Genomic DNA, 16,838 nt, shown 5'->3' with positions numbered 1-16,838 from the left:
CTTTCTTCTTCAAACTCTCTTTCTGTTGTTTTTTTCCAAATCTTTCCTAACTTCTTGAATTCATTTTACTGTTGACTTCTTGATACAAAGATATTTAAAAAGCTGTTTGGTTAACCTCTTGTTGTTCATTCTGTTTAAATGTCCAAAAACAAAACAAAAGTAGCAGTTGCCTCTTGTGTTGCATTTCAGTTATGTTTTCTGTGTTGCGATATATATCTTCATTATTTTTTAATTTCCATACTTCTGTATTTTTTAGCAGACATAGTATTTTTTATATGATTTTTCTTTCTAGAAGTTTAAAGTTTGTGTAGTTTGTAATTCAGTACTAAACATTCACTTGCATAAAGACATTCTGGTATACTACAGTGTTGTAGTGTTGTATTTTCAAATTTTTAGAGAGAGACCTTTTGTTGTAAATGCTCTATACATTTTATAGACTCTTCCCTCTACAGCAAATTTTTCGAGGCCATTTTCTTGTTTCATTTCTCCCAAATATTTAAATTTATTAGCACTGTTCATCTGTCCAGTACCTGTTACTAGGATTCCTGTTGCTTATTTTTATGTTTGTTGGCTATTTCTTCCAAGAGATTGATTTGTATTCCTGTATTTGTTAGGCTTTCTGAAAGAATGGCGAAATCATCCACAAATGCTAGACAGTGAATTTCAGTACATTTGTTGTTAGTCCCCCGTCTTATTGGTGATAGCTTACGTTCTTTTTCTTTCCATTCTCTTACCATTTTCTCTAGGACACAGTTGAAGACGAGTGGAAACAGTCACCCACCGTGCCTTATAACTGTTTTTATTTTGAATGTCTCAGGTATTTCACCTCGAAACCATTCTTTTGATATGGTGTCTGTGAGCGTTTCACGAAAATGTTTACTAGTTTAGATTTAATGCCAAATGCTTGTCAGATCACTTTATCTAGCATTTCCCTATCAACTGCATCAAATGCCAAAGCATCATCATCTAATGGTTTACATAGCCATTTTACATTCTTATATAAAAGGTTAAATTTATATAAAAAATATATAGTATAAAACAAATATAATACACTGATACAAAAAAAGATGCTCTACTAAGTAATTATCCAAATGGGACAGAAATAGGTAGAGGTGATAGATGTGCATAGACAAACAAATCGGAATAGCTGGATTAATTATTCAAGAGAAAGAGCTTGGAAATTGAGCAAGTCAGCAGTGTGTTGGTCTACCTCTGGCAAGCAGTTGATTGGCATTGATTGATAGTTGTTGGACATCCTCCAGAGGGGTATTGTGCCAAATTTTGTCCAGTTGGTGCATTAATCGTCAAAATCCCTAAACTGTTGGAGGAGCTTAACCGTAATGCTCCAAACTTTCTCAAATCAGGAGAGATGCGGTTACTTTGCTGACCAAGGTAAAGTTTAGTGAGCACGAAGACAAAAAGTAGGAACTCTTGCCATCTGTGAGGGCATTCATTATCTTACTGAAATGTAAGCCCAGTATCATCGATGTACCGCTGTGCTGTAAGGGTGCTGCGGATGACAACCAAAGGGGTCCTGCTGTAAAAGAAATGGCTCCCCAGATCAACATTCCTTGTTTTTGGGCAGTATGGTGGGCCACAGTCAGGTTGATATCTCACTGCCATCCTGGGCACCTCCAGGCATGTCTTTTTTCTGGAATTTTATTGACTGGAGTAGAATTGTTTTTAATAATGAGTCCCACTTCAAACGGACCCCCGATAAGTAGCAAGTATCTGAAGATGATGAAGGGAGCATTGATTTTGTCAGACAAAGGAGCACATTGGCTTCAGAAATGGATATGGTACAGTAGACTGTTTGCAAGTCGTGATGAAATTATAGAACACGGCAATGCGTATGAATTACCACTTTGTGTGGTATTCAGATTTTGAGAAAGTATTTGTCTCAGAAAACTGAGAGCCACTCAGTGATCAGTGGAGTGAAGCTTGTTGAAATGGAAAATGACAAGCAGAGATAGAGAAAACAAATGTGCAGGGAACAGACTGGAATGGACATGGTCATGTCTCTTTGAATCAAAGGTGGTCTGCCTTGGTACAGCTATGACATTAGGAAACTTGGGTGTATACAGGTGAAGACCATAGAGGCTGGAGTAGATCTCGAGGCAGCAGTGGATGTCTTGTGGCTGGTGGTGGTCCACGTATGACTGGCCATATGATAAGAATCTCGGGCACTATATGGTGTGTTTTGAGGTATCTCTCCATACACACACTGAGTTTATGGGAGAGGGATACATGTGCACATCTGTGTGAATTGTCTCTCTTTCATGTAGACATTTTCTAAGAAAAAACATTTAGGGGTTGCAGAATATTTTAAAATTTTGTGCGGAATAATGACTATTGGAATTTTCTAAGGGTGCCGTTATATGTAATGTCTGCAGTGAAGATTTTTCATCATTTCTAAGAGACTTAGATGTGAGATAGCATAGCAGAGCCTAATTTTCCTGAAGCAGTTGTCTTTATGTTAAAAATGTTACGGCCTTTCTTAACTTCCTCGTTCTACTTCTGCTTGGAAAGGAAGTATGTCACCAGCCACTGGAGGCTTGGAGAACCAAATAATTGATGAAAGGAGTAATCACTGAGGAGACCTAATGGCTCAGTCTGGACAGTACAGGAGTTGGTTGTGTGTAGTTATGATTTGAACAATGTCACTTGTACGAAATGTGGTTTGGTAATTGATATTACTATTTGTGTGCTTATATAATGGAGTTTGACAGTTAATTTGGATAAAGTTGCTACTGTGTGTTTTTCCAGTCACTGATATTACTATTTGTGTGCTTATATAATGGAGTTTGACAGTTAATTTGGATAAAGTTGCTACTGTGTGTTTTTCTCAATATAATGTCTTGGAGTAACTTTCTTCTTTAATCATAGACAGAATGATGATGAAATTATTAAGAGTAAACCTTTCCCTCCCTGTGTGTGTGTGTGTGTGTGTGTGTGTGTGTGTGTGTGTGTGTGTGTGTGTAAAGATCTTAATGAATTTAAATTGTTGCAGCAGCCACAGATTGTTCCTCCTGTCAGCATGGGTACTATGCAGTTGTCTCCTGAAACTGGTGTGGTGGGAAGCAATGACTCTTTGCCATTAGAGCAGCAACAGCCTCCACCACTTCCATCACCTCAGCAAATCTTACCACAGCATCAAATACAGCTCCCTGCGGAACTAATAGCTTCTGAAGATGGAAGCATACCAGAGCCTGATTTTCCTCACGCCAAGCTGGCAATGCTTGAAGAAAAGATATCCAGCCCACGTTGGGTAGTTCCTGTGTTGCCTGAACAAGAATTAGAGGTGCTACTGAATGCATCAATAGATCTGTGCAGAAAAGGTGAGTTACTAGACTTAAAAGCAAAGCTTCACATTTAAAGTACAGCTATAAAATGAATGAATGTAGTTTTTGCTGCTGCCTTTTTGCTGTGACATTTGTGGGGAATTGTGAGCCAGAAGAAAATGGTGGTCTTGTTTCAGTAAATTTGGTGATAACTGCTGCATACATACAAGGAAGGTGGGATAGACCAATTACAGGATTTAAACAATTTGAGGTGTAAGAGTTTACAGCTTGTAGTATGAATCTGTAAACATGTTGTGTGAACTGGAAGCCTATAATTAATTTTTAATGGGGTTAATCATGTCTTTGACAAGGAATTTTAACAGTAATATAACCAGACATGTTTAGTAGAGCTTACAGGCACTCATTACAGCATGTTGATTCAGGAACCTAGTATTTCCAAACATAAGTGCACACATACCATTTATCACCTGTAGTGAAACTACAGAATAGTAGAACATTGTTATGGAGACTGTTGCCTTGGTTGTAAATAATTTACTCTGTACATACTCCTCACAATCTCAATGTTGGTCTTTCACAGAGAAGTTGACTCAGCTGAGATGTAACAATTTGCATGCAGGATTTGTTGCACATCCACATATAATTTTATATCATTTCTGTTAAAGGTAAGCGTCATTGAGCAGTATTGCTCAGCTATGTAGCTGTGGGTCTCGCTGCTCACTGGACCTAATGGTAATAAATAAAAACTGTAAATACCACAGTTTAAGGAGTGACCCAGGTTTCCATTGTGAAATGTATGATGAAGAACTGGCAATTGCTGTGCTGATTGTTAGTATTCTTCTTTTGCATTTCTTTCTGTAATGTTAGTTTCAGTCACTCAAACACCTTCTCTGTTGCTACAAAGGCTTTGGTCACTTCTAATCTGGATCACACTTGTGTAGGATGCAACATCATTGGTACATGTTCAAGCAGTGCAGGACTGTGTCACTAACAATTGTGTACATCTGCAGAAGCATCCCACTGCAATATTTTATTCTTGAAAATACAGATATGAACAGAAATATGACTTTGTTTTCTGTATATAGTGGTTTGGGTATCACTCACCTTCATCTACTTTCAGCCATGTGTGAAACATACCATTTAATAAGGTGCCTTCTTTATTGACGTCTCTATTCAACAGAAACCTTAGTGTCATTAATGACTAAATGATTTTTCTGAAAAGAATGCGTGTCACAGGTTGATTTCTCGTTCATACACTGTGATTTGCAGTTTGCCAATAAAATATAATACCTCTTAAAAATACTGATAAAAAAAAGTGAATAAGATTAGTCGCAGATTGACATTTGAAGGTCACTGAATCCTTATTGGAAGAGAATAAAGTGAAATTCGTACAAACTGAAGCTTGATTCAGATTAAATGATACCTCTGATATGTAATAATTCTTGCTTGTAATGCTATAAGGGATGTACAACTGGTTTTGTCTGTGTGTATTACAGTATCAACAAAAATTTTGATACTATTTTTCTTCTGCAGGTTTAGATGTACATAGTGAAGCATGCCAGCGGTTTTTCCGTGAAGGTTTAACTGTCTCTTTCACAAAGATATTGACAGATGAGGCAGTAAATAGTTGGAAGTTCAATATTCATCATTGTATTTATCAGAACTGTGAACGTTTGGTGGAATTGTGTGTGGTAAAACTCTCACAGGACTGGTTTCCATTACTGGATCTTCTGGCGATGGTATTTAACCCAAACAATAAGTAAGTATAAATGACAATCTTTGGTTTATCACCCGTCATTAAATAATCTATTTGTGTTAGCCATAGGAGTTTTTCATACAGCTGATGAGAAGGAAAAGGTCAGAAGTATTTCTGTGTTGGAAAAGCTTTGCGGTTTAAGTTGTCATTAAAAGATACGTGTGTCTCCACTTCCCCAGCTCCTCCGTATTCACCCCTGTTTCCTTCGTGGCAACTTTTTTCCCACCTCACAAGTTCAGCATGATATTCTTATCCATTTCCCACTGACCCCCTCAGGGTTGCTGAAACTAGAGTATTTCCTGTCCCCATTTTCAGCACAATAACCTGGTTCTCACATTCTGTTGTCCAATGTGCCATCAGTAGTCAGACTGTCAGACCCAGCCAACACCCCATTCCCCCCCCCCCTCCCCCCCCCCTCCCAGCCCCCTCTTTTCATATTTTGGAGGAGTGCAGTTCAAATATACATCATTTGAGAATCCTGATTAGCAAGTTGTTCATCCCTCTGCCTCTGCCTCAAAGATTGTGTGGAATTGATCACCTAGAGGCCCCATCCGGGGAAGTTTGGCAACCATGTTGCAACTTCAATTTCAGGTGATGCCATATTGCATACTTGCCTGGTGGTGGTGGTGGTGGTGGTGGTGGTGGTGGTGGTGGTGGTGATACAGCCTCCAACCCAGCTGGGTATCAAACTTGGGCCCACTGCATGGCAGGCACATACATTACCACTTAGCTAAGCAGGTGAATTGTTTCGCAAAAAGAATGTAGTCTTTTTTCCAGGGATTCCCATTTGAGTCCATGAAGCATCTGCATAATACTTACATTTTCATCAGATCTACTGGGGAAAAAATCTATGCTCACCTCTGAACTCCTTAGATATCTTTTTAATCCAACCTTATGGAGCTCCCAAACACTTACCTAATACTTGAGAATGAATAAATTAATTACACTAGCATTCTGTTATGCAGTCTCATAAATCAGACTAAACTCTACCAATCATTTACCTTCCCTACTACTGAGCTTCCGTGCTTGTTCCATTTTGTATTGATTTGCAATTTTGTGTTTAGATATTTAATTGGCGTAGCTGTGTCAACCAGCACACTACCGATGCAGTATTTGAACAGTACAAGTTTGTTTTTCCCACTCATCTGATTGACACATTCCCATACACCACAGAACCATGAGCAAACAGCCTCAGATGGCTGCTCACCCTGTCCATCAGATCGTTCGTGCATGTAGAGAATAAGAGCAGTCCTATCACACTTCCCTTGGGTATTCTTGACAATATCCTTGTCTCGGACGAACAATCGCGATAGAGGATAACTTATTGGGTTCTATTACTTAGTGTCATTAGGCCACTCTAATATCTGGGAACACAATCGTTACACTTGAACCTTCGTCAACAATTTGTTATGGGTTACCATGTCAAACGCTTTCCAGAAATCTAGCAATATGGAATTTGCCTCAGGGTTGTAAGATGATATGTGACAAAAGGATAAGCTGAGTGTTGCACAAGTGATGCTTTTTAATTTGTGCTGATATGTGGACAGAAGCTTTTCTGTTTCAGAATATGGTCTAGAATTCTGCAGCAAATAGATTTTAGGGATATCAGTCCAGTTGCTTCGGACTTCCAACTGACAGAGATTCACGATAAATGTGAGCTAAGGAAGGGCCCAATGCCGTAGAGTGCTCCCTTTTCTTTTCTTTTCTTTTTTTTTTCTTTAACTTATATGCCTAAGGGGGGGGGGGGGGGGTTCGGCAAGCCCACAGGTATTAAATAAGTTTACTGACGAAAAATTACAACTTTCAAAATGGTTTATGTATTTTAACTAAGGCATCGGTTTATAAATGTTGTTAATTGTTATAAATATTGGATTGAGTGAATTAAAATACAAAATACAGATGTGTTCATATACAATAGACTGCTCTGAGTCCTCAACTTCAAGGCAAGAGACACACTTCACAATTTTTTCTGAATGTGTGTTACACACATGTTTATGACACTATCCACAATACTGTTTTGGTTTATTTAGATTGTTGTACTTCTGCTTCTTGGTTTTAGCTTCTCTTACACAAATATGGCACCGACCTTTCCCTGCAGGAGGCGGACGTGCTTCTGTTGTGACTTCTTTGATTTTCTTTTGTAGAATAGTCTCCATTGATTGAACTATTTGGTTAGATAACCCTATTGCATTAGCACTTCTTTCTTCTACCTGCAATTTCACTAGTTCCATCCCAGCTTGCAGAAGATAAAGTTTCCGTTTGTTGTGTTTCTTTTCATTCCCTCTTGGATGTTGCTGGATGAATATGGTGGTTGCATTGATAGCACAAATGTCAGTGAGAGAGTAAAATACAGATAGAGGCCATCTCTTTGTTCCCCTCTTGCAGGTGTACGTACATGCCTTTTGATCAATGGTATCAATTCCACCTTTAGTGGAATTATAATAGGCATTTATCTCGGTTTTATTCTTCTCTCCTCCAGCAGTGCCTTTATCTTGGTGCATTGTTGACAACATCAGTAAGTTTTTACTTGGTTTCGGTTTTGCTATCTAGGACACCAGAGTTACTGGAGGCCTACCTGTGGATGGGTCTGTGAACAAGAACATTGTTGAATATAGCTCTCGATTTGACGTGTTCTTCATTATGTCTGGAATATGCTTCCTGTTTGACTGGAGAGTTCCTACTGTAGTAACTTTGTAGTCTTGGTATAACTCTTCTGCCAAATCCACCGACGTTTAGTATCGGTCTGTAGTAATATTTCGACCAGTATTTTTCACAGGTGCTACGTTTGACGACAGCTGCTGAATCCCATTCTTCTTTCGACAAATTCTGAACATTACTTGCATAGGGTTCCATATTCAAGACATATCTGTCAACTGCATCGGACATCATGCAAATAAGGATGCCATACTTGCCCGGTTTATCCTTCAAAAATACTTTGAAGGGGCAGAGCCCTCTAAACAAGCTGAGCATCTCGTCAGTGGTGAGGTGGACCCCTGGTTTATACAGTAGTGGAAACCTATCATTCACTTTGTTGAAAACATCATGGATTGCTGTGAACTTGTCTGCTTCCCTTCTTAGCTGGCGGGTACTTTTGTCATCAAACCTTATGATTGCAATAAGTTCCCTGAAACGTTCTCTTGCCATAATACCCTTGTAAACTGGCCGACCCATTAGGTCTGACCAAAGATCGTGTACTCTGACAGAATTGTCCTTATTTGATCCCATAAGTATCAGGATTCCTATAAAGGCATACAATTCTTTCTCATGAGTCAAAGTAACATTTCGCTTAACTGCCTCTTCATTTGAATGTTTTATTATAACATCCATGATGTCAGGTGTAAGAAGTAACTTCAAGGCTCCTCCAGGTGAATGGCAAACACCAGCTGGAGTTACTCCTGCCTGCTCACTTACTATATTAGCAGCAGACCTCCGAGGAATTCTAGGCTGTGTGGTTAGGTACCTTCTTCCAGACTTGGTCACAATAACATCCTAATGGTCACTGCCTGGAAATGCGCTATCTTCATCTTCTCTAACATCCACATCACTTTCCCAATCTGAATCATACTCCATAACACCATCCTCATATTTACTTTCACTCCGTGAGTCAGAATCTTCATCTAAAATTTCATTTAGAACCCTTTCTAAAGACGAGTCACGTATTCTTTTAGTCATTTCTAAGTCTTGGTGTGAACAGTAGGGAACTGCACTAACTCACAGCAAGTTTACAAGATAAATAACAGCTGACTGGCATCAACAATCACTTCCTCGGAAAGTAAAGTGATTGTTGTGAATATCAAGAATACCAGCCAGCGAGAAACTAACTTGCATTGTTGTAGAGATGAGAAATACGAAATTCTACTAAGGGAAATTTTCTATAGCATGGAAGCCTGGGGGGGGGGGGGGGGGGGGTTGTACCCATAATAAGTTTTGTTTTTTTTTTTTTTTTTTCTTTCAAAGCAGGAATTTTCTATAAAATATATTGACACTAACGTTTCATAAAATAGCCAACAAACAATAACTCAAAGGGAATATGTAGTATGAAAGTTACTTGGGCAAAAGCAGGGGATATAAAAAAAATTGGGGGTTCAACGAACCCCCCCCCCCCCTCCTCCTTTAGGCATCCTAGGGTTAATTGTTTTCAACTCTTGCAGTTGGTTCTCTATGCCAGGGGAGCCTATGTCATCCACACAGGAATCTGTGCAATGGTCAAATGATGGTATGCTTGTGCTATCCTCTTTCATGAAAGATTTTTTAAACCTGAAATTTAAAACTTCTGCTTTCCGTTTGCTGTCTTCTATTGTCTCACCAGACTGATCAGCGAGTGACTAGATAGAAACCTTATACTTGCTTAGTGAATTTACGTAGGACCAGAATTTTGTCAGATTTCGCCAAGATCTTTTGTTAAGGCACGATGGTGGAAGTATTTGTATGCTTTGTGCATCGGTCTTTTTACAGATGTGTAAATTTCTACCAGTATTTGCCTGTTTCCTTTGGTGCATTCTTTTTTTTTAACTGAGAGTGCAACAGTTTCTGCTTTCTCAGGATTTTCTAAATTTTGTTATTAAACCACAGTGGTTCTTTTTCACCCTTAATCCACTTACTTGGCTCATACTTCAGCAGAGTGTGATTTACAGTCAGTTGAAACATTGCTCATAATTCCTCTGACTGTTGTATTGGAACTAAATGATGTCTTTTCATTGTCAAAGAGGGGTGCTAACTCCTTATCCACTGTTTCTATCAAAACTACTCTCCTAGCATTCTTATTGGATTTATTGACTTCAGGAACATTTGTCACTATATTAGCATGATCACTAATCCCTGTCTCTATACAGACACTGTCGATAAGGTCAGGCCTGTTCAGGCATCTAAAAGGTATAAAATATTTCCACTGTGTGCAGGTTGTGTAAGTAGTAGTTCAAGGCAGCCTTCAGAAAATATGTTCAAAAGTAGTGTGTGTCAGTACCAGCTGCAGTGAATCCATAAATGTCCCAGTCTATATTCGGCAGGTTAAAATCGCCTTCAAGTAATACTGCACGATCTGGATACTTCCACATTACTTAGCATAGACTTTCTTTCAATGATTCTATAAATGTTATGGGGGAGTGTAAAAAGTTCAATAATTAACTTGAATTCACAGAGACCTTCTACTCGTGTCCAGATAACTTCACAGTCAGACTCAATTTTGACCTCAATATACCAATATTTTTTTCAACAGCAATGAACACACTACCTCCTATAGCATCTAATCTGTCTTTTCAATATACATTCTTTGACTCACTAAATATTTCGGACCTTTCTACTTTAGGTTTGAACCTGTTATCTGTTCTGGTGATAATTTGAGTGCAACAACATTCCCGGAGGGCAGTAAATTCATGAACTTACTTATGAGCACTTTGACAACTTACTGTTAAAACTTTTACAGTTGAAATGTCTTTACTGTCTGTGCGGTCTGACTTTGCCCCCTGTTCATTGGCAAGCATTCATCAGAGGACATCCTCCATTGTGTAGTGCACCCCTGACCTATCAAGATGAATCCTACAATTCTCCACCCCATAACACAGGTCCAGAAATCTGTAGCCAAGACTGTCACAGAACTGATGGAGTGTTTGGTTGAGACCCTTCACTCAGCTCCAAATAAAGTGACCTCAATCAACTGTGGGAATGGTGCTGCAGATTCTGAACTCTGCTTGGGCCCCATGAGCAGGGATAACAGTTTTCGTCACTTACCCCTGTCACCCATCCAAACTGAGGATGACCTCAGGACCCAAGGGACATTCGTCATTGGTTGATGTGAGCCACAATTTGCAGACAACTGCAGGCAGGGCCTGCTGCTCATGTTGGATGAGGCCCCTCGAGCTGAGATAAGTTGCATTTCTTTCCGGTTGTGGACACTTCATTTCCGTAAGGGGCTCCAAATGCACCAACGTTGGAGCTTCTGATAACTAGTGAACCCCTATATCTGTGTGCCTGGTGGTACTCTACTCTCTAATGAAAGAGCAGCCACCAGTCCATGGTTGAGGCCAGATGGTGAGCCTCCATGACCCCCCCCCCCCCCCCCCCCCCCCACACACACACCTTGAATGACGCGAGTGAATTACAAACCTTCGGTGGTGAGAATGGATTCTCCCCATGTCAGAAACACTGCAAGATGCCTCTGTGGCACATCCCATGGACAAAACAGGTGACACCCAAGGCGCCAATGTTAAGTGCCAAATTCTCTGCCACCACTACACCCTGAGGCAACAGCCTGAAAATGGCTGACCGCAGCCAAAAGCATCTTCAGCCGCTCACCAACTGTGACCAGCTCCTCCTGCATCTGCAAACAGCAGGCACATGTCTTATTCATCCTAATATTATTAACTGAAGAATTGACTGCAAACACTCGCAGGGAAAGCTAACTATGTAATTTTACATGTGAACTGTCTCTTCTAGGCATCACTATTGGAAAGCAAACCTGACATGACAAGAACAAAGTGTGCCTTGTGCTTGTGCTATCCAGTGCTGAGGCACCTACTACCACTGAACAATTTCCAGTAGCTCGTTTATATAAATGGGACAGGGAGTTGGGAGGGGTATTGTACTTTTCAGCCCCGTAAAAGACACAATGATTATTTCTGGAAAAAATTGATTTGTGCCAGACTTGAACTTAGATATTGCGTCTTGCAGACATTAAGTTGAGCACGTCCCCCAGCAACAACACAGACATTCAGTGTCAAGTTTTTCCTATTAATATTTTTGTGCAAAGAAACAATTTTTTTCCTTTCCAGAATACAATCACTGGATGAGTGGATATGACAAGGGACAGTGTCTTATCCTGCTACAGTTGATATTCTACACTTAAATTAAGTCAAGGAACCAAAGTAAATTGTTTTGGTAAATGTGGGGGGTAATGTTTTTGAATAGTATAGCTGTTGATGTAGAGTTGCCAAATCATTACATTCACTGTAGCTGGTCTATCCTCTGTGGCAACCTATGACAGTTGATTGAGAGTTGTGTCACCAACTTATCCACAGCAGTTCACTCTAGTGGGTGCAATTTTTCTTCAAATGTAAGTAGTTGGGAAGCTCTCATGACAGTGAGAACTGTAAAATCTAGTGACTGTACAGTGTTGAAGGTGGAGAAACCTACAATTTGCTCAGTTTTCAGTATTTGTCTTCACCTTGAATTACCTATATGTATCATAGATGTACCCTATTTCCCCTACTATGACAAGGGCTTTTTTTACCTTATATTAGCAGATTAAACCTTGATTGTTAAGGCAAATGTTTCTGAGTTGTGTAATAGCTTAATTAAGGGGTCATCTTACATTCACAGATGAACATGGGGTAGTTGAGATTATGCCACGGTTTATTTTGACAATTCCAGAAGAACAGTAGGGTGCTTGGTAGCAATTTGGCCACGCACTAGCATGAATGAGAAGAGGTGTTTGGACAGGGATTGGAAAGAAATTTATTGTCATGCTACCAGCTATGGGAATGCATCCTTTGTCCCTTGCATCTACTTTGCTTAAAATTATTTTTCCCCAAAACAAAATATAATAAGAATTGAACGGGCACTACAAATGGACAGGTACTAAAGAATAGTAAAAATTTCTACACTAAAGAAATTAATTTTATAAGAGGCAGTCAGGTGAAAACTGGACATCCACCACAATGGAATAGTGGAATGGTTCCATGCAAAACTAATCGCCAAGCTTGTTAAGACATTTATTCCACTGGGAGATAAGACTGTAGAGTCCTGTTGGATAGAACACAGTCGGCCACTGATGGATCCACACATGCACTCACTCTTGCACTCCCTCGTTAGACTGAAACTGATGTCCATGTACATCTTTCTTTAGGTCACCAAAGACAAGAAAATCGCACAGTGAAACATCCGGACTTACGGAGGAGTCAGAGTTTTCCAACAAAATCATTGAAGCATTATCATCGAACTGTTGGCAGTGTGACGTGTGGGCATTATCGTGAACAGCATGCTTCCGCTGCTTGTTGAGTTCTTGGAGCATGGAACCACAATCAGTGCATAGTGCTATGAAGACACTTTGCAGAAAGTGCTAACTTGCCATAAAGTAAAATCGGCAGGAATGCTGTCAGATGGAATCATCTTGTTGTATAATGATACCTGCCTCCACACTACCAATTGGACAAACGCTGTGCTTCAGTGATTTGATTGGGAAACACTGCAAAATTCTCCGTACAGCCCAGGTCTTTCAGTATATTATTTCACATCTTTAACAACCTGAAGAATGGTGTGTGGACATCAGTTTGTCAGGCGAGGAAGTGCAATAGTGGATGATATTGCAGATCCATCAGCACCAACCACATTCTGCATAACAGGAATTGATCATCTCATCTCCCAGAGGGATAAATGTCGTAACACGTTTGGTGATTAATTTTTGCATGGCACCATTCCATGCTCCCATTGCGGCAGATGTTTGGTTTTCATTTGACTGCTCCTCATACCATAAATACGTTCCCACAGAACACTCGAAAAGCAAAACAACACATTAGACAAGAAATTCAGCTACAGTGCTAAGATTGCTTTTGGTCCACAGCACTGTTGACGTTAAAAGCTGGCAACAACTCGTGAACCAAGTTAATCTGAATTGTTTAGTTTTCTGCTGCGTCAGCACTAGGGAGCCAAGAAGATATTTGTTCTTATTCAGTTTCATTGTCAGTGCTGTAAGAACAGTAAATTCTAGTGATCAGTAATGGGTGCAAATCCCAGCTGTGATCTCTTGAGAAATACGTATGTAAAAGTTCACACTCCGTAAGTGGTTCACACACACATACAATACTAATTTTATGTTAATGGTGATTCATGAACCACATTGTTCAGCAGGAAGAAACTTTGATGTCACAGAAGCAAATGTTCATAAGTGACACTAGACAAAGAATAAATGAAAGAATGCCTGTTCTAATCACCTAACTTTCAGGGAACCAAAGCAGAAAAAGATTTAATTGGAGAAGCAGGTCATTCATACATAACACAAGATTAACACAATGAAGGCATTGCGATTAAAGTTATCTGAATGTACGTGCTGGCGATGGAGGAATGTTCCAACTGTATATGGTGGGAAGTTCAAAGCAAGTACAGTCTGGTATATGTGGGTGTTGGGGGGGGGGGGGGGGAGGGAGAGAGAGAGAGACTTATCTATACTCACATAAAAAGGGGAAATGTTATTAGGAAACATCTCAAAGTTCTTGACCAATACTCTAATAAACATTCAGTCAGGCATAGAGTATACATCTTTTAAACAACGTTGTACAGGTTTTTTGTTAAAACTGGCTGTGAGAAAGAAAATGCTTTTCTGTGGTGTAAAAATGTGTGGCTTCATTTTCTTCCTCATAGTCGGTTGTAACAGAAAACCTGAGTATTAGAGAAGTTGTGTTTATGGCTTGTTGGCTTATAATTAGAATACTGCTCTTCAGTCTGAATTGTCTAAAACAAACTTTGTAATGCTACCTGTTCCCAAATTAAAACTACACAAAATAATGTCATTGAAACTACTATCCTCACAGGTTCAGCAGCTGGAGTGGTCATTCTCATTCCCTGTATACCAATGATCCCAACCAATTTACCCATTGATTTTAAATGACTTCAGTTCCCATGCAAGGTTTCGTTTACAATAACAGTAAACCAGGCACGAGGTGAGACATTCAAACATATTACAGTTGATTTACAATAAGTGTTTTTCACATGGTCTTTTGTATGTTGCCCTTTCAAAAACTTTATAGTTCAGAAAAAAAAACGGTTCATATTTTTACCACATAGTATTAAACAAAACCTGTATATTCAGAAGTTTCATAATTTTATTCTGCATAAAAAATTTAAAAAGTATTTAAAACAATAAAAACTAAAAAAGAAAACAAAGCAGTCTTTTGACTCATATTTTGTATGGTTCATATAATTTATAGTTACATATCTTCAAAGTAGGCAAAGCGATAATGAAGAATTGAAATTTGTGTCCTATTGCATTTCTTGTGGGTACCCCAGATTAGGACATACACTGAAGAAAAAAAAAAAAAAAAAAAAAAAAAAAAATTGTAACACCATGAAGAAGTAGTGCGATACATAATAAAGTTGGTAGGTGTGTTTCTATATCTGAAAGAACGCGTCTATTCACATTTCATGACAGTCGCATAAGAGTGGCACTACTATGAGGATGTGAATCAGGTTTGCTTTAGATACATGCTGTAATGGTTGTGAGCATTAGTTACCTTTGGGAGTGGATGTGGTGAGTTGATGTTACTCAAGAATTCCTATAAGACAACAGAGGTGCGAGATTGATCAGGATCTTGCAATAGAGCTACAAGAAACTGGATTTTTCTTCTACAGTATTGCAGAAAGACTTGGTAGGAATGTAGCCACAGTACAGGACTGCTGGCAGCAGCGGTCTCGAGAATGAATGGTCGCAAGAAGAGTGGGTTCTGGATGGTGACGTGACACTACCGAGAGGAAAGACGATAATGTTCGGCGTATGGCTTGACTTGTCATACTGCATCTGCAGCAGCAATTTGAGCGGCAGTTAGCACCACAGTGATATAACGAACTGTCACAAATCAGTTACTTCAGGGACAGCTCTGAGCAATGTGCCCTGTAGTGTGTATTCCACTAACCCCAAACCAAGGCCATTTGTGAATTTGGTGGTGTCAAGTGAGAGTTCATTGAAGGGCAGGCTGCAGGTCTGTTGTGTTTTCCGACGAAAACTGGTTCTGCCTCAGTGCCAGTGGTGGCCGTGTGTTGGTTAGGAGTAGGCCAGTTGAGTGTCTGCAACCCACCTGTCTGCGTGCTAGACACATTGGATCTACACGTGGAATTATGGTCTTGGGTGCAATTTAGTATGAAAAGCAGGAGCATTCTTCTGGCTATCCATGCACCCTAACTGCAGGATAGTGCTTGCCCACATACTGCTGTTGTAACCCAACATGCTTTACAGAGTGTCAACATGTTGCCTTGGCCGGCTTGATCACCAGATCTGTCTCCAGTGGAGCACATACGGGACATCATTAGACAACTCCAGCATCATCCACATGCAGTATTAACCCTGCACTGACCAAGTGCAACAGGCATTGAACTCCATTCCACTAACTGACAGCCATCACCTGTATAACACACAATGCATGCACATTTGCATGCTTGCATTCAACATTCTGGTAGTTGTATATATTATTAATGTACCAGCATTTCACATTTGCAGTGCTTACATTAACCCGTGGCATTGTGGTGTTAATCATTTAAATATGTTACCTAGACAAATGTATTCCTGAAATTTCATTACTAGACTTTTATTATTTTTTATTTATTTTTAAAATTTCACGTCCCACCCCCACTCTCCCCCCACCCCCTCAACAGTGTATATCCAGTTTCAGTACGTATTTAGCAATTGCGAAGCATTGTTGGGTTCACTGGTGTTGTGACAGAGAACAACACTAGCTCACATACTTCCTGTGGCGTTTGATGAAAAACTACAGTGGCTGTTGAGCCAGATGCAGTGTGTGTGTGTGTGTGTGTGTGTGTGTGTGTGTGTGTGTGTGTGTGTGTGTGACTTTGGTGGTGTCAAGTGAGAGCTCATTGAAGGGCAGGCTGCAGGTCTGTTGTGTTTTGCGATGAAAACTGGTTCTGCCTCGGTGCCAGCGGTGGCCGTGTGTTGGTTAGGAGTAGGCGCGCACGTGTTTTGTCTGTTAGAGTAGAAGGCCATCTGCCCAAAAGCATATGTGTTTAGTGCCTTTTTGTTGTGCCTGCCTGTGACTCGACATCTCTGCTGTATGGTGAGTAGCAAT

At 39.8% G+C, this 16,838-nt stretch overlaps 1 protein-coding gene across 1 annotated transcript in view; it reads left to right on the top strand.

Moving 5' to 3' along the window:
• The window catches only part of LOC126458245 (probable ubiquitin carboxyl-terminal hydrolase FAF-X), a 314,613-nt gene that overhangs the window by 26,732 nt on the left and 271,043 nt on the right, over positions 1-16,838 (top strand). The window contains exons 3-4 of the mRNA XM_050095144.1: positions 3,011-3,338; positions 4,833-5,058. Coding sequence (XP_049951101.1) covers positions 3,011-3,338; positions 4,833-5,058 — 554 coding nt within the window. The remainder of the gene's footprint in view (positions 1-3,010; positions 3,339-4,832; positions 5,059-16,838) is intronic.

Source organism: Schistocerca serialis, chromosome 2, assembly GCF_023864345.2.
Source record: "Schistocerca serialis cubense isolate TAMUIC-IGC-003099 chromosome 2, iqSchSeri2.2, whole genome shotgun sequence".
NCBI classification, from domain to species: Eukaryota; Metazoa; Arthropoda; class Insecta; order Orthoptera; family Acrididae; genus Schistocerca; species Schistocerca serialis.
The sequence above is the reverse complement of the archived record's forward strand: the minus strand, read 5'-3'. Positions and strand labels throughout refer to the sequence as shown.